Raw genomic sequence first — 18,386 nt, forward strand, 5'->3', positions numbered from 1 at the left:
ACTGCTTCCTGTTCTCTGGTCCTGGTTGGAAGGATAGACAGGAATGATTGCTAGTATTATTAATTTTTGTATTAAATGATGATGGTGATAATCACGGCTGCCACCTACTGAGTGCTAGGCATTGTGCTAAACGCTTTACAAGGAATGTTTTCAAGGAATGTGTCATTGAATCTTCCCAACCCTACGAAGCAGCCACTGTCGCCACCATCACTCCCGCTTCAGAGAGAATGAACCAGAGGTTCCAAGTGGTAAAGTAACTTGGTCAAGGTCACACAGTCAGTGACGAAGGTGACTCAGAATTTGAACTCAGTTCTTTCTGAAAAATAAAAGGTTCTCTGGGGCTTCCCTGGTGGCGCAGTGGTTGAGAGTCCGCCTGCCGATGCAGAGGTCATGGGTTCGTGCCCCGGTTTGGGAAGATCCCACATGCCGCTCCGCCTGCGCGTCTGGAGCCTGTGCTCCGCGGCGGGAGCGGTGAGAGGCCCGCATACCGCAAAAAAAAAAAAAAAAAACAAAAAAGGTTCTCTGATCCTGAAGAGACTTTTAGGAATGATTTCTTGAGTGGGAAACGTGAATATACGAGTGTTGCTGAAATGCTACCCTTCTGTGGTCTTTCAGTGGCCTGGGTGACCTCCACCACTGCACTCATGTCCCCGTATTGTAATTCGAATTTTCTCTGTCTCGCTCCCCACACAATGAGCTCTTGGAGAAGAGCTGCTGCCCGTCTACACCTCCCTATGTTGACGCTCCCCTATCATTCATTTGGCAAATATCTGCTGAGTCGTAAATGTGGGCTAAACCTCCACTAATAGAAACCATCATATTTAAATGAGATACATATTTTAAAAATGAGTAGGGCCCACAAAATTCTTATCAAAGTCTCAGTTTATGAGACCAGCTTCTGTGCAAACCCCTCTCTGTTATTTTCAAATGCAGCATTAGGGCAGCCTGCAGCAGGGCATATGGCTGCTCTACGGTAACAGAGACCCTTCCACGGTTTCAGTTTCTTAGGCATAGATGACAAGTTTTAGAAAAGTTGTAGTAAGAGGAAAAAGTATGTTCTGAGGACAGAAAAGTAAATTTGGGGGTAGATGAGAAATTAGATTAGAAATACATCAATATATGGTTTTCGAGATTCTCTGGGTCTGGCTAGTTTGGAGACATTTAGATTTTCCAAGCACTTCTTATCTCACTTAATTGTATATTACACACACACTGGTTGACTTACAAAATGTTCATGTTTCCTGTATTTACTGTTCCCATTGGGAGACCCTTGTTATCACAGGAGCAAAAACAAAACCCAAAAACCCGTCAGGAAAATAGGGAGGATTTTTCCTTTATTTCCTTCGAAATTTCAATAAAATCCTCCTACACCCTAAACTCAAGCTTTTGGGAAATTACATTCCCCTCCCCCCCACCCCGAGATTTCCTTTCTCCTTGAACTTCTGAAGGCCTCCTCTCTCTCCTTACATGGTGAAAGTGAAGAGGGGCAGATGAAAGTGTCAGGCTCCCGGAGGGTAGGAGGGGCAGCAATGCCACGCCCGGCAGGCAGTGGCCTCTGGTGCCGTAGGGGGGTGGGAGAACGAAACAGCCAGAAAAAAGGCAGAACAGAGATTAAAAAGAAAGAAGAAGAAAAAGGAAGGAAGGGAAGAAGAAGAGAAAAAAAAAAGAAAAAAGGGGACAGGTCTCCGGGGCACTAAATGAATACTGCAGAGCAGTTCTTGTGCTTGTGACCCTTGAACATGAAGCCCTCCGGTGCCGAGATGCCGCACGGTGCGTGGAGCGCTGGCTTCTGCTAACATTTCCACATACGTCCTACGCTACCAACTTGAGAATGAGGGCCACACCGTTTCCTGTTGCCTCCCTCCTCAGCACCCACCCTGCTGGTGGGTGTCAACTGACCTTGGAGAGGGGCAAGTGGAGAAAAAAAAAGCCAGGCTAGAAGCCTGAAGGCAGGGTTCCATCCCTGAGTCTGTCACTCTCTAGCCGTGAGACCTTGGGCACATCCCTTCCTATGTCTGAGATGCAATGTATTCACGTCAAACCAGGATAATAAGCTCTGGCAACCTCTCAGGATTGCTGAAAGTTTCCTGGGTCGTGAAGAGTAGATCCGTAATTCAACGAAAGAAGTCTTGGAGTCCTTCACCCTCTGCAGACGGTCGCTATGGCACAGGAATGAATGAAGTCCTCTGCCATCAATTGCGGTGCTGACTAGTGGTGGCTTCCTATTCGTGTTGTGACCTTAACAGATGCCAGGGAGTGGTGGGACTTTGGGTGACCATCTCCCCTGGTGGCTGGCCTGCTGGAACTTTCACAGGAAGTGACAGGCGGGCACGAGAGTTCTATTGTAGGTGGTGACTCAGCTGGCCTTCTCATCTTTACAAAAGAAGACACTGGGGTCAGGTTAGGTGATTTACCCAACGTCATACTGCTAGTGAAGTAGCAGAGTTGGGACTCTGGTCTCTTCTCTTTCTTCCAAACCAGGCACTAGTCCACAGTCTACATCTCTTTCCCTATTAGTGCTTTGGACATCCTGGATCCCCCAGCCCTGTCCCCCATCCACAGAAGGCAGAAAATGGCTTATTTCTTATCCTAAATGCATAGCACATTGCCTTGTGCACAGTGAGCATATCTGCTGAATGAATGAAAAAATGAATGAATTACGTGAGGATCCCAAATCAAACAGCTCCATCAGTTGGATGGGGCTCATCGAGGGCTGTGAGGCATGATGAAACCCCACCGCCACCACGGGAAGAGCTCGTTCCTCTCCTTAGAAAGGAGGCACAGGGGACAGGTCTGCTCTGTTCCTTCAGTGTCCGTCACATGGCTGGCAGGCCCTGCGCTAGGCACTGGATAGAAAGAAGAAAATAGTCATGTCTCCAGAGGATTTGGTGTGGTGGGTCAGATAGAGATGGCCGTGTGCTGGGAAAGAAGGAAGCAGAGGGGGCTGTGGAAGTCCAAAGGTGGGAACCCAACGTGGGCTGAGGGCTGGAATATTTCCTGGAAGATGGAATGTTTAAACTGAGACTAGAAGGAGGACAAGAATAAGCCAATAGGAGAGCAGAGCTGGGGGCAGGTTTGGGAAATTTGCGGACTAGCAAACTCTTTGCATCAGAGTTGTTTGCATGGTTCCTTAACCTGATGGTCCCATGGACAGTATCTAACAAGCCCATCCAGCTCTCGGCAGGCTAACTCCTCCGTGGGCTCGACAGCCCATCAGCTGGCCTCATCTCACAGTTGCCTGCGGTCTGGCCACAGAAGTGTTTTGCAGCCGGCTGTGAGCACAGCATCTGGGGAGGCCCCAGGGGGTGGTGGGTGGAATGTGCCTCCCTGTCTGTACACATCTGGGAGAAGTTTTTGTCATTTGCTAGAATAAATTCTGTGCCTTCTTTGAAAAGGCTTGCAAAATCTTTATCTCCTCCTCGGAACCCAGGATATTTAAAGGTCAATTTCGCTCTTGTCTCTTATCACAAGAAATGTGGTTTAGAGACAGTCTGAAGTGCGGCCAAATTCTTTGGCTTTATGTGAACTCTCCATGCCAACAATGGGAGATGGGGAGGAGAAGGGAGGACAGAGAGCTCTGTTCTTGGTTTTACTGAAATTTCTCCTTCCAGGTTGCATCTATCAGTTATCTGAATTGCAATCCATGATTGTTTTTTTTAATGGGACCAACAGTGCCTAAAGAGATTAACACACCTTGAAGCTGCTTAAAGATCCTTTATCAAAAGGGGTCTGGTTGCTTAAATTCCAGGGGGCTTTTTCTCTTGGCTTCTTCCTTTTAAACACAGGTTCCATCCTCATCCTAGCTTTCCCACTGATCCACTGGATGACTTTGGGAAAATCACGTCAGCTCAGTGAGCCTCGGTTTCCCTGCCTGTAAACATCTGCCCTGCAAGTGTGCTGTGAGGGGCTGGAGTTTATGGACACAGAGTGTCCAGTGCAGGGCCTGCCCCTTAGAGATGCTCTCTAAACGATGGCTGTTGTCTTCCTTTATGTACATTTGAATTTTTTTCCTTCTAGCAATAAGCGTGCAATAGCTTGGAATACAAAATTTAACTAAGACATGAAAAAGGTCAAAATACATTATATGGAGAAACAGTATAATCATAAGTACAAAAAGTAGAGGATAAAATTATATAGAGAACATAATTCCAAGTTTTAAAAATAATCATTTGTATATGAATATATATTTATTTTATAATAAACATCATGTTCCTGTGATTACAGGTGGAAAGGAGCGGGAGAAAGAGAACTGACATTTGCAGGTGATGAACTGAGGCTTAAGAGAAATTGAATAACTCGCTGAAGGTCATGCAGCCAGCAAACGGGGGAGCAAGGATTTGAATCCAGACAATCTCGGTACAGATCCTGTACTTCTAATCACTGCGGTATGTTGCTTCTCAGGGGCTTTAGATACATCATCTGTAATCCTCATAGCAGCCCTGCAAGGTAGGCCTTACTATTCTCATTTTACAGTCACACAGCATCTTCGGGCCACAGTTGCTCCATCTCTGAAATGGGCATGAATGCCCCCATCAGTGTGTCAGTGTGCAACGCATGAGAAGGTGCACGTGACAGCACTTCACAGAGGGCTTCCTAATGGGCACTACATGCAAAGGGAACACCTTCTTCGTCAAATGGGCCACACAGAGGAATTCGCATTTTGTGTTGAGGCCGGGCCTCTGCTGCCTGGCGGCTCCCCCTCAGCAACCAGGGCTCGGGGTGAATCTGGAGGCAGGCTAGGTTGACTGGGCAGCCCTGACAGAGGATTAGGAGACTGGGAGTAACTAAGCCATATCCAGGATCTATTCCCCGCTTTAAAAATGTAGACAATGACCACAAGTGAAAACAGAAACAAACCAATGATGCTAAACCCAACACAGGCATATTGTGTAACTTTTTTTTTTTTGATCTCAGTTTAAAAACACTGCAACAACATGCTTAACGAAGCTTGAAATTCCAGTTTAATTTGTAAAGGATTGCTTTCAGCCTAGCAAATTGGGAAAGAAGAGAAACCAGAAGTTCTCAGATAACTTGAAGAGCCGCGGTCAGGGTTACGATAGAGCCGTGAGTCCGAAGTCTGGGCACGCTGAAAAGCTCTCATGTGGCCAGACCTCACAGACTATGCAGTTTCTGTCACTCGCCCGCTGTGTGACCTGGGCAAAATACTTCCCCTTATTAAGTCCCAGCTTCCGCATCATAAGAAGGGGATGAGAATACCATACACCTCCCAGTGTTGCTGGATGGGTACACAGCTGCTTTGCAAACGGTAAAATGACATACGAGTTACCATTGTCATCCTCTGGTCTGCTCTGTGGTACTGCTGTAGCCTATTTAAATTCAGGTAAGTACTCGCACTACATGTCTAGGAGGAGGATAAAGCACCAGGAGGAGGTGGTCCCTAAGACCACACAGAATATGGCCCAAGACTCTGGGGTCCTAGTCCAGCTGTGTTAATGACTTTCTGTGTGACTTCCATGTATATGACGTCACATCCCCTCTCTGGGCCCCAGGTTCCCGGTCTGTAACGTGCAGGGGAGTAAAGGAGGGAGCTGTAGTCTGTGTTCTCTGTCTCCTCCAGGCCTGTTACTCACATTAACCTCTGCTAATCCCTTCTCCAAGCCCCTGAGTCACATCAGCCAAAAACCACCTCTCAGCGAGACACTAACATTTTTTTTCCCTCCACTCTGACTTATTTATCTGGGATTATGCTGTGTCCCACATCATGGCTGAAATAAAGGCATCTGTTTCATTCTATCTCCATTAGATTTGGTTGTTTGGATGACAATTTCTTCCAAATAACTGTGAGCTTCCTGAGGGAGACAGACGGGGTCACGTTCATCGGTCTCAATATCCTCTTAGAAAGGAGTGTGGTACCCGGTAGACAGCAGGAGCCTAGCAAACGTGTGCTTGACTGAACTGCAAACAGCCAAGCGCTAACTCTGGCTCACCCCTGTGCTGCCGTGCACAGCCTGCCACACTTCTCCCTCCACTAAAACTGTCCCTGTTTGGCCAAGACCCAGAGGGGCCAGGGAGGGTAGTCTAGCCCCCTCCAGCACTTGGGGACAGTCTAACCCTTACGGTTGTTTCATCCGTGTCACCTGCAAAGTGGGGACCCTCTGCCCCTTCCTCTTGGCTCCCCCAGTGGGTAGAGAGCCTACCAAACTGAGAGGGTCCTGAGGTGAGACATTCCCTCATTTTTCAGTTGAGAACCCAAGGCCAAGCTCCCTCAACAGTCTGGTCTCCCCAGCTAGCTGTCTTCCCCACCATGATGATCCACGGGATGTCTTCCTGGCTGGACTGGAAGCGCCATGGGACAGGGGCTGCATCACCGTTCCCAGGAGGGTACCCAGGCATTTGATAACATCAGCTGAATGGGTGGATGCTCCTTTATCACAGCAATTATCCCACTACATTGCAACCGGTGCTGTTTCTCTCTCCAGGCTGCGCACTTCACAAAGGCAGGGACTGTGTCTTATTTGTCTCTGAAGCCCCAAGACCCAGGATAGGGCCCAATGCAGAGGAGACATTCAGTTCATGTTTGCTGAGTGAGTGAATGAACTCAAGTTGCAGTAGCGCTATTGTATGGCATTCGTAAAAACCATGTAAAAGCTCATTCCAGCCCATAACATGCTCCCTGAACGGAAGAGGTATATTCTCCTACACCTGGGGATTTTCTGATTGTTCTTTTCCAGTTCGCGCTGGTTCATCTCCACGGCGGCTGGAGAAGGCTCTGTTCCCCTGGGGTCGGGATCAGCCCTGTTTCCTATGATGAGAAGCTCTTTCTCCCACCAAAGCTGTGGGGCTTTTGGCTCCTGTGTGCCCACGCTCCCTGTCAGCACTGGGGAGTCCCAGCACTGGGAGGGCTGCCTCTGAAGGACGGTGAACAGAGGGTACATTGGCATTGTGTTTCACGTGAGGGGGTAAGTGAACGCTGTTTTATAACTTATTCTGCTATGCGTGTTATGGGGGAGTGCACCCTCGCCCCACATTTCTCAGGGACATTCAGTTCTTTTGCTGCCCAGATAGTCAACAGCTTTGGCCAAGACCCTGGATCCCTGAGAAGGGAATGACTTCATGCTACGGCTCCTCTCCCTTTCTTTTCTAACGATAGGAATGTCATTGCTAGTCATGGAATTGCGTCTACATAGGCCAAGTGAAGCGGGGGAGTTAGGCAGATAATTTAGGCTGACACCTCTTCCCTATGAAGAGCCAGTACGATTGTACTTTATCTTGCCTGAAGACAGGGCTACTTGGTGCCCTTCCCTGCTTTGCCCATGATGTTTTCTCCTTCCTTTCCAAGAAACACCTGTCTGCCCAAGCTTCACCTTCTTGATGAATGTTTTCCTACTCTCACAACAGCCAATACAGAAGTCTGCAAGCGCCCTTATCACTGTCCATTAGCCCTTAACTTTGGTCTCCCTCCTTCATTTGAGCTCCTGGAGTGTGGGGACCGGACTTACTCATCTCTGTGCCTGGTCTAGGGCCTGACTCCATACAGGAACCCTGGATATTTATGGAGCTCCACAAATCTCAGACTGATGAAGGGACATTTCAGCCCTGTGAGTTCTCAAGACGAGAGCAGGGACCCACTGCCTCTGCCTGGCTACCATGACCCGACCCCATGAGCTCCTTGTCGACAATTACCCCACGGGGCCCAGGACTGGGTGCATCAGGCCCGACCACCTCCTGGATTCAGGCAGCAGACCGAGGACTGAAAGCTGAAAGACCAGTGGCCTGAAACAGCCCAAGGCTGCCGGAGCCAACTCAAGGCAAATGAACCAGGGTAATCACAACAGCACACACCCGGCCTTTTAATCCTTCTGGTGCTTTGAGACTGTAGAATCACACTAAGTAGAAGGTTCCCAAAGGCTGGGATGCTGAGTCTGGCCTGTTGACTTCCTACTCTGTGCAGTATATCAGAAAGTCCCTTGGTACAAATATGAGGGAGCTGCATAAACACATGTGGACTAGGCCAACCGTTAGGCCATCATTATAAAGGAAGGATGAACTGTTTTGATCTTTTTTTTTTTTTTTCATATCTCCATCTTTTTCTTCTCCTAGTAACCCCTTGAGATTGGTAGAGTCAGGAGGGATCAACCCATCTTCCAAGTGGAAAAGCAAAGCACATTGTGTTTGTATTTATACAAGTTCCACACAACAGAAAGACAAAGGCTAATTCTAGGACTAATATAAAGACTGGAAGGGCTCTTATGATCCAAAGGCCTCACTTTATAAATAGGGAGTGTGAGGCCCACCGACATCGAGTGGCTTGCTTAAGGACACACAGAGCACCAAAGACAGAATTGGGATTAGAACCCTGGACTCTTCACTCTCAGCTAATAAAAGTTCCACAAGACTAGGCCTCCCTTCCTTAGGGTTTTGACCGCCGAGCACTTGAAAAAAACCCAACAGCAAAGACAAATTCCACTACAAACCCACAGGGACAGAAGGTGTGGAGGCAAAGGTGGCCCCCAGCATGCTCGTTGAGGGTTACCACCAGAATCAGGGGAGAAGGGACCTTGACAAAGGTAACTCAACCTCCCTCCCCTGGAGAAGCATCCTTTCTGCCACTTTCTGTGGTACAGAATTGGGTGGCCTCTTCCTGTCCACTTGCAATGGCGGTATCTCGTAATGTTGCCAGGCAACTCATTCCATTAATGAATTATTAGAAAACTCCTTCTTCCATATGCCTTCTCCTCTGCACTTGCTCTCAGAGGAGGGTAACTACTTTTGTTTGCACCAGCCAATTTTAATGGATTCAAATGGAACAACCAGTGATACGCACTCATTCCTTAGATGACATGTGCCGTTTTATGCCTACCCTGCAGGCCCCCTTGACTGGACAGCTGGTGTGTTGGTGGCCTGTTATCTCAGTAACGCCCACCCTCCACTCTGTGCCTCCCACAGCCCTGGAGATGCACAGCACCCCTGGGTGCCAGAGCCCTACCTCCATCGTTGTCTTTGCTGTCACCACAGGCAGTTTCCATGGACGTGTCGCAGCCAGCTCCTCTCCAGCCCAGCTGGCAGACGCAGTGCCACCCATTCAGGTCCAAGGTACATCTGCCGTTGCCATTGCACAAGCCAGGGCAACCCTCTGCAAGGCAAAGCACACGGCATCAAGGTGTGATCACCCACAGCCACCTGGTCACATACACGCACACTCTGCCTGTCAACTTACAAAAGGCTTTCACATTCGTCAGCGCATCGGTGCCCGCAGCTCCCGGGGAGGTCTCTCATTAGAACTGCCACTTCACCTCTAAGGCAACTGAGACTCAGGGGTGGAAGGCCTCACTAAGGATGCACAGTGGCCAGGATTCTAGAGCAGGAGTCAGTGGATGTGGGCTTGTCCAAATTTGATCACTGGAGCTTTTAGGCTGATCCTGGCTCCTTGCTCACTCTTGCCTGTTTTTCCTGTCTCTGGTGGCTGTGTGGAACAAGGGAATCATCTATTTACTCCTCTTGTCCCCTCAGCACTTCTGGGTCTCATTCTAAAAGGCCGTACTTTTCTCAGGCCTTGTTACTAGGTTCATTGTACTGAACCTTAGGTTTCTCATTTATTTTGTCCTATTTTCTCCTAAACAACTGTCTTTGCTTTCAGGAAGGGTCCTGGAGTCTTTTTTTCCCCATCTTATCTACAGCGAGTAAAGGGAACCCGGACAACTGCCACGAGAGAGACTAAGTAGGGCTGTCTGTGATTGCCATTGCAGGTTTGGGCAGGCTTCCCTTCCCTAATTTTCTTCATCTGTACATCTGTCTCCCTGTCATCTATTAAGCACCTTCTCTGGGCTAGCACTGGAGGTACAGAGATGAGTAAGACCTAGTTCTTATTCTTGAGGAGCATGTAGCCTATCAAAGGAGACAGGTTTGTATAAGCAAAATATTTCACTGCTAAGTACCCTGAGGGAGATGTACAAAATATGGTGGGAACCAAATACAGGAGTGGCCACCTGCGTGAGAGGGCTGTGGGCGATTCAATCAAGGAGGGTCAGGCAATATTTAGACTCTGCCTCAGGTCTGCTTTGACTGTATCATAAGGTGGGGAGTTACTATTCAAGTAGATTTTCAGGTTTTTGTTGACCACCTTTTCAAACTCCTCTCTCTCTGAGTCTGTAGCTTAGAAATCTAGGCCTGAGAATCTGTGAAGTTACACAGTTTACTCCAGCTTCTGCGTTGCTGCTTGGTTTTCATTCAAGTCCTCCTTTCAACAAATCTGCCAATTCTTTTCTCAGAGGGGCTATCAAAATATTACCTCCCTGGGATATCTTCTCTGGCCCTTGCTCAGTCTCAGGGAAAGGTATGGATGTGAAAGCACTCTGCCACCTATAAAACTTGTTTTATTATTAAGAGCAGCAACTACAGCTGCAAACTAAATTTTCTATCATGAAATAACTGAAAACGGACCCATTATTCTTAAATGGGACAAGTGTGGATGTGGCTGTCTGATATAAGACCTAGGCCAAGGTAGGTACTCACTAAATGGCCGATCAAATAGAATCTAAAGCTGTACTGTTTCAAGGTCTTCTGATAGTTGACTGTTCTTACAAAGTAAAATGTTCATTTATACTTGAGATGTTCAATACCAATCAATCAATCTGGCCACTGTGTTCCATTCAAAGGAAGAAACATTTACGGAGTGTGTACTCTGAGCCTCGGAGGGATTCCTGTGGAAGTTTTGAAGCAAATGTAGATAATGGGGTCACAGCAGAAGCCTGCTGGGAAAGGTGGGAAGCCAGAAGCATGGCCACCCCAAAAGTGATCGAGAAAGCAGTTGGAAAGCACAGGAGCAGTGCTGTGACGTGCAGGTGACCGCCCAGGCATTCTGACTCAGTAGCTCCCATCAGCCACCCCTCCTGATCTAAGCAAATAGACTCCCTCTTTTTCCAAATAATCCCATTTAAAGTTTTGTCCATCCAGCTGAGACTTTAAATTAAACCTCCTATGTATTTGAGATCCGTTGTGGAGGAAGAAGAGTCCAATCGTTAAGAATGGTAGTGGACTGCTTTCTCTTGCTCCAAGATGTAGCCTCTCGTAAGATGCAAATAACATCTCTTATCTAAGAGCACACGCTTGGGAGCCACATCAAAGGCTGGCTCTGTCACACAGTGGCTTTAGGACACCCAGGCACCTTATTTAATTTCTCTGAGCCTCAGTCTACTTATAAAATGGGGTTGTTGGGAGGATTAAATAAGATAATGTACGCACGATGCACAAAGCCTGACATACAGCTTGAACACAGTATCTGAATCTTCTACTCACCTTGACCTTCTCTCTAGTTTAGTAGAGGGACTATAATATCATAAGTTGTATCCCTAACCTCAGGTAGGGGTCATAGAAAGGCAAAATAGAAAACTGAGGCAGTTATCTAGATCAGAGTCGGCAAGCTTTTCCGGTAAAGGTCCAGATAATAAATATTTTAGGCTTGTGAGCCATATGGTCTCTGTTGCAATTACCCAACACTGCCATTGTAGCTTGAAAGGAGCTACGTACAATTTATAAATGAATGGGCATGGCTGTGTTCCAATAAAACTTTATTTACAAAAACAAGTGATGAGCCAGATTTGGTCTGTGTGCTGTAGATGCCAAACCCTGGTTTAGATGCTTCAGGACAGTGATGACAATGCCAGTTGCCATATACTGAAGGTCTCCTATGGCTTGCCACTGTGCTAGACGTTCTACATATATTATTTCCAAACTAAGTAACTTTTGGTTATATTTTCCAGATCCTTATTTCCTAGGGCAGTGCCAATTTCACTCCCTTTAATCCTAAATTTTTAATAAAAACCATGTGTTATAATACAGTATGGACTTTGTACCTAGACAGACCTCAGTTTAAATCCCAGCACCACCATTTTACTTACTATCTGTGTGATGACTGGCAAATTATTTAACTCTCTAAGCCTCAGTTTTCTCATCTGTAAAATGGAGGTAATATGTAATTCAAAGAGTTGTTAAGAAGATTAATGGGATAATGTATATCAATTATTTAGCACAGTGGGTGACACTGGTAGGCATTTAACAAATGACAACTGCTATCATTATTATTGGGTTTATTTTGTTTTAACATTGTATAACTTCACTAAGAAACTCACAAACCAGAAAATAACCCTTTGCCAGTCCAAACTGTGTCAATGTTTGGGTCAAAAGCTGTGGTCCTCATAAATATAAACCTTGCCAGAGGGAGCTGAGACAAACCCAATGACGTGGTCATGGGGCCAACATGCAGCTCAGCAGGAAGCAACGAGATGGGTTGAGGGTCACGAGTGTCACACCAGGCCCACTGTTTCATGCTTTCCTGGCACTCTTTCCCCCTGAGAGCAACTGTCCCGAGCATACTCAAATTATTAATTTTGCAATAGTTTACTGCCTTACTCCCTCCACTAGAATGTAAACTTGCCATAAAGTTGCCATACTTGCCACAAAGGCAACCTTGGACCTAATCTAGTGCCTTGCATGGAGCCAGTACTCGGTATGTATTTGTTGAAATGAATCAATGAATGAGGTGGAGACCTAGGTCCAGCCTGCCTAAGTTGTGGGATCTTGGGAAAGTGATTTTTCCTCTTTTGGCCTCAATTTCCTCATCTGTGAAATGAAGGTTTGGATGAGATGCTCTGTTAGGTCCCTCCAGTACAGCCACCCAATAGAGAAGGTCAAAACAACTTCAAATTTGATGATTTTGTTCTTAATTTCAACAAACTTTACTTAACACCTACTGGACACCAGGCATGTGTTAATTCTGGGGTATACAGAGCTGAGATATAGCCTCTGCCTTCAATATTTTTATACTCTATTTATCGATACCCTTTGTTCCAGGGCAATTTAAAATGGACCTTATAATCTCAAACAATACTTCTCAAAGTGAATTCTTTGAACTACTAGTTCTACGAGGTCCTCAAATACAAACTTCTGTCAGTCTGGAAAACAATATATCCTATATTCTTATCCTAGAAAGTCACACTGAATATTAATACACTAAAGGCTCTGGGAAGTCTTATAATAAAGAAACCTGCTTATCTGAGTATCAGAACGCTTTCCTCAGAACTATCCCTCCCCTACCCACAACCATTTACAATAATGCAGAATATTCCATTACACAAAACCCTCTGTGGGAAGCGCCTCTTAGCACACAGTGCCTGGTGCAACACATTCCGTGCTGCTCTTAAACTGCCAGGAGGAGCCCGTGTTCTTGGGGAGGGTAAGCTCTACACGTGAAATCACAGCACTCTCTCCACAGTTTCTTCCAATGGACCAGGTTCTATCCCGAGGGTCTGCACTGTCCTACCAGTTTCAGGGTTTCAGAGAGAACTGGAGTACCTGTGGCTTGAATGAGGTTTGCTCTCAAGCAGGAATTTGCACCTGGGATCAACACACCCCCATGAGCCAGTATGAGGAAGCCTCCTCTGGGGGACTTGCTGACTTTCTTAAAGCAATATGCCCATCTTTACCCATTGCTAAAGCTCACTAATTCCACAACCCTGAAATTCATCAGTAATTCAGAGAGCCCAAGTGACATTAACAACCCCCTCTGGAACGACTCACACCGGGCATTTGTCAGAACCAAAATAATGTAATTTTAAGGTTTAGAGAAGGGCTAATAAGCTTTTGAAAAGAAACAATGCCCTTTAAATGACAGGGGACCGCTTTATCTTCAACCTCCTGCTTAAGCCTAGGAAGAAGCCTCCCTTGAAGCTAGAAGACTTTCAGAATCCTTGAAGGTATTTATTTTTTACTTAAGGGGTAAAGCAGCTATGCAACACACCTAACACAACAAATGTCCCATTTATGTTTGTTTCTCTTTCTGGTTTTCTTGTACTTTTTCATCCCTACCGTCACTTCCCTAGACAAGGTCACTGTTTTTTCCCTCCTAGATGATAGCAACAGTCTCCTAATTGGTCTCTTTGCCCCCAAATGCTCCTTTTCAACTCTTTTCCACAATATGGCCAGATCGATCCTTCCAAATCACAAATATCATCAAGTCATCGTCCTGCTTTTAAAAGCGGGATACCATGCTTATGTTACGGCCCACGGTCTTGGTCTATGAGGCCCTGCCTAAGTTGGGGAGAGCTGTTCTTGCTAAGTGGCCGTGGGACTTTCTCTATCACAATCGTCTTCATACTTTGTTGGAATTATTTGTTTTAGTGTCTTCTCTGCTAGGCTGGGACAACTTCCGTTGTGTGGCATCCACATTTCCTGGCACTTAGGAGGAGTTCAACATACTTGCTGACTGACTGTTGTTTCCTCAGTGTCTTCCAATGCAAGTGGAAAGCAAAGAACAAAGGCTGGTTTGTCTCTGAACTGCAAAATACTCGACTCTGAAAAGTCTGGGGTTTGCATTATAACGGTCTCTGAATTATTTTTTGGGGGGGAGTTACTAGTACCCATTATACCAGAAAGCCAGCCAGATGGGGCTTGGTCCAGATCTAGATTTTGGCAAGAAACATTTGTCTTTTAAAGCAAGTTATGATTCACTGACCTAATCCAGCTCAAGGTTTGGTGATATATTTTCTGAACTAAAGATCAGAACGGGTGGTTTGAGAGAATACGGGTCACTTCCTGGTGTGTTTGCCAGTTTGGAAGACAGTTTGGAGGAAGAATTTTGGAAATTAATGGGACATTCTCGGTGACTTACCGTGACAGATGAAAGAATACTGGAAATACGGATTAGGCCAGGAAACACAAAATCTTGGGTTCTGCCACTTACTAAGAGTGTGATCCAGAATGGGCCACTCAGCTTCTTCAACTTTAATTTCCTTCTCCAATCAAATGAGCACATCTATTCACTTGAAAAAATTCACAGGACTCCCTTCAGACTCATAGATATGGAAAAACCTCACAAAGTAGGAAAAAAAATCCACCAGCTATTAAACTTAATCCATACTGAGGATTCCTCTGATAATGATTATGTGTGAAATGCCTATTTTAAAGAGGCTCAGAGGTGCTACTCTTTCTTGCTGGAATAATGTTATTCTTGGTTGAAGGCCAGTACGTGAAATGCGAGGCAGCGTGCTTCTCAACACCATTGGATGGGCCCTAGTGCCACCTTTGCTGTATTTGGCAAAGATGTTCCAGTTGAAAAGCATTTAGTCACTGATGTTTCCCTAAAATCCTTTCCATCACTTTTTAAACAGCAGTTGCTATCTCTTATTAAAAGCCAACTTAACCTTTTTCTTTACAATTTCAAAAATTAGTGTGGTTAATGAAGTCCTTCTCCAAGTTAACGGTGAGGCTAAGAAGATGATGATAAAACAGCACAGCTAACATTTACTGAGCATCATTCCTGCCCACGTGCTAAGCACTTTACATTCATTACTTTAATCAGTCCTCACGCCAATCCCACCAGGCACGTCCTGTTTTCCTCATTTTATAAAGACTCTGAAGGGAAGAGAGGTGAAGAAGCATGGCCAAGGTCATCCAGTTCATTGAGTATTGGAGTTTGGATTCACACTCAGGCAGTCTGACTTCAGAGTGTGTTTCCTTAACCAATGAGCACATATGTGGTGCCTGGTGCCGTGTGAGGGCTTGAGGATAAAAAGCTGAAGATGGCATGGTATTTCTCCTCCGGAAGCTTGGGGCCTTTCTGGAGCACACACATCTGATCGTTCTGAGACTTATTCCTAGAGCAATGAGGCCTCTTTGGAAAATTGGGTACCATCTACTTAATGTAAATGTTTCAAACAGAAGGAATTACTTGGCCTGTGGGGAACACTCTTCAAAAATAAAACTTACCAAAGTCAGGCCTTCTCTGAAAAGGAAAAAAAAATCCAAACAAACAGACCATTCACCTCCTGAGGTCAGGGGTCTGTTTTCCCCCATTTCTCCAGAGCCTGGCACAGCATCTAGCACACAGTACTAGTACTAGGGGGAATGGAGTTCTTAGGATTTCTTAGTTTGCTCTGGGGTCTCTTCCTGTCTCAGGCCACCCACCCTGGTTCCCAGCATCTTCATTCTGATGGACCAGGGGCCATAAAGCATGGGCAGGGTGACATGAGATGGGGTAGAAAGGGTGAGGGGGTGTATCTGTGTATGGGGAGAGAAGGACAACAGCACAGTGGTAATGTCACAAAACAGCCTGAGCACCTGGGGCAGGGGAGAATGACACTCCAGGTGTATCAACCATCTTGTGACCAAAACCCCGCCCTCCGGGCAGTGTCTGCTGTGACAAAGCCTGGGACGCGGCAGCACCGAGACACCTTGCTCACGGGGTATCTATACATTTCCAGACACACATTTCTTCTGTCTGTTATGCTCATACACAAGCACACACACAAAGACAACAGGAAAATAGAGGAAGAACACCATACCTTTAACTACCCTATCCAGATAGTGCGCTTGGGAGATAAAAGACAGCACATTTAAGGTAGGATTGAAAAAGTGCAGTACTGCCTGTCACATAACCATGCCAGGTGCCAAGGAGACAAAGGGGGCTGCACCCCACGTTTGGGACAGACCTGCCAGGGTGGGGAAAATAAAACCAAAGACAGGACAACACGAGAGAGAAGGAGGGAGAGCAAGCACATTCTCCAGGAAGGGCCAAAAGGAACGTCAACTCACTCTGTGATCCAGGCGTTTGGAAATGTGATCATATAAATAAGAAGACACATGGATGAGGAGAACAGCGGAAAAAGGAGGATGGGAAGCTGCAAAAGTGGCTACACTCCTGCTCCATCAGCTTTACGGAAAACTAGAACTTGCCCCTTTGTCTACCCAGAGCAGCATTCACCTTCCCTCCAGGGGATGCAGCGGGACAAGAGTGAGGGCGCCCTGCATGGGCAGAGGTGACCCCAGGAGGTTGGAATTCGGAAATAGGCAAAAGGGGAGTCACCCCTGATATACACCAGGGAAGTAGGTTGAGCCTTTGGTCAAATACACTGCTAGCTTATCTGTTTGCCATTCTTCCACTTTCCACGGACCCACGTGCCCACATAGACGTGAATGCAGAATGCGTGTTCTAAGGAAGATGCATCTCTCCTTTGCATCTTACACAGAATGTGAGGTGCAGGTCAATGGGTGTGGCTGTGAAAGACAAGAGAAAGAAAAGAAAACCTGACTCCTTCTCAATGCTGATTAACTTAAAAGGTAGAATGACGTATGCTTTGTTTTCCAACCCATACATCATTGTTATCATCACACATCATCGTAGGGGGGTTATATCCAAGCACAGAATTATTTGGCAATCTAAGGTTTTGCTCATTTGTGAGGATGGGTGTCAAATGTGGCTCTGAACTAAACCTACTGTGCATATACATGGGTGCCTGGCTCTGTGCTTGGGGCAGGGCAGACCTCTTCATTCCCAGCATAAATCAGTAACAGCATTTCACCTTCCCTATTGGGCTGTGGTCACAGCCATTGGAGGAGCTTCCCTAGCACCTCCTTCTCTATACCTCCTCCACATGTGCTCCCACAAAGGCTGGAGAGATGGCCATTTCCTGAAGGGCTGATGCTTTCAGCCGGGCTGGTCCCCACCCTTAGCTCGATTTCACACGTGAATCAAAAGTCCATAAGAGAGGGCTCAACTGCGATGGTGAGGCCTTATCTGGAAGCCCTAGGGTTCTATAAAATGTAAGAACATTCTCCATAAAAGAAATATAAATTTTATGTTTTCAATCCTCTGGATAGGACAGACACTGTGGCTGTTCATCAATATATATTTGCCTCCTAAGACTGGTGGATGAGAGGGTAGGTTCTTAGTTCAGGCACCCATGTGGTCTGTGCTTCAAGAGGAAATATGTTCCCAGAGGCTGCAGAGCCAAGTGGAAAATTGGGAAGAGGAGTTTTCACTGGGTCTGCACGCTTCCCTTCATTCTTACAGATGCTGCACAGTCCATGAGCTAACAGGATATAAGAAGGGAAAGTGAAGGGGAGTGGTGTATTAAGCAGGACTGAACAAACAAAGCTGTGGAATGACAGTGAAAAACAGGGTCAGCCCACATGAAAAACCACCTAGGAAACATCTCTGGTGAAGGCGAAGACTTTCTCGATTCTTGGTTCATCTGTCACCTGCGTCTTAGTCAAGATCATTCATCTAATTTTGCAAAGTGATCTAAAATTGCTTAGACATCATCTCCCAGGATACGCCATCGGAGAACCACGACACAACACACAGATCTCCTGGCTCAGCTGGTGTTCTTAGCGTTCAGATCTGCAGAATTTTGTGGAGGGTCATAATCATAGGTTCTGGTAATGACACTGAACCCAGCTACAGATGAGATGGAGTGAGCCTAGATTTCTCTCACAGGGTTGGCAAGGATGACTCGGCTGGACGAGACAGGCATCATTGGGATTCAAATGACCATACCCGTGCGCAGCATCCACTTGGAGGGAATTCTCTGACCAGAAAAATGTCTCCAAACTTAACGGTGATATCATGGCTCTGGTGATGAGTAGAGATT

General features: G+C 46.3%; 1 protein-coding gene across 13 annotated transcripts in view; it reads right to left on the reverse strand.

The window, feature by feature from the left end:
* Positions 1–18,386, reverse strand: part of TENM4 (teneurin transmembrane protein 4) — a 739,976-nt gene that overhangs the window by 103,183 nt on the left and 618,407 nt on the right. For 10 of the 13 annotated variants that reach the window (XR_009564930.1, XM_060303774.1, XM_060303773.1 and 7 more), the window contains 2 exons: positions 16,299–16,325; positions 8,948–9,094 (listed from right to left, as the gene is read on the reverse strand). Coding sequence is in view for 12 of the 13 variants with exons in the window: in XM_060303774.1 (XP_060159757.1) it covers positions 8,948–9,094; positions 16,299–16,325 (174 nt within the window). In the remaining variant the exon portion in view is untranslated. The remainder of the gene's footprint in view (positions 1–8,947; positions 9,095–16,298; positions 16,326–18,386) is intronic. The other 3 variants (XM_060303782.1, XM_060303777.1, XM_060303776.1) reach the window with 1 other exon arrangement.

This window comes from Globicephala melas, chromosome 8 (genome assembly GCF_963455315.2).
Source record: "Globicephala melas chromosome 8, mGloMel1.2, whole genome shotgun sequence".
NCBI classification, from domain to species: domain Eukaryota; kingdom Metazoa; phylum Chordata; class Mammalia; order Artiodactyla; family Delphinidae; genus Globicephala; species Globicephala melas.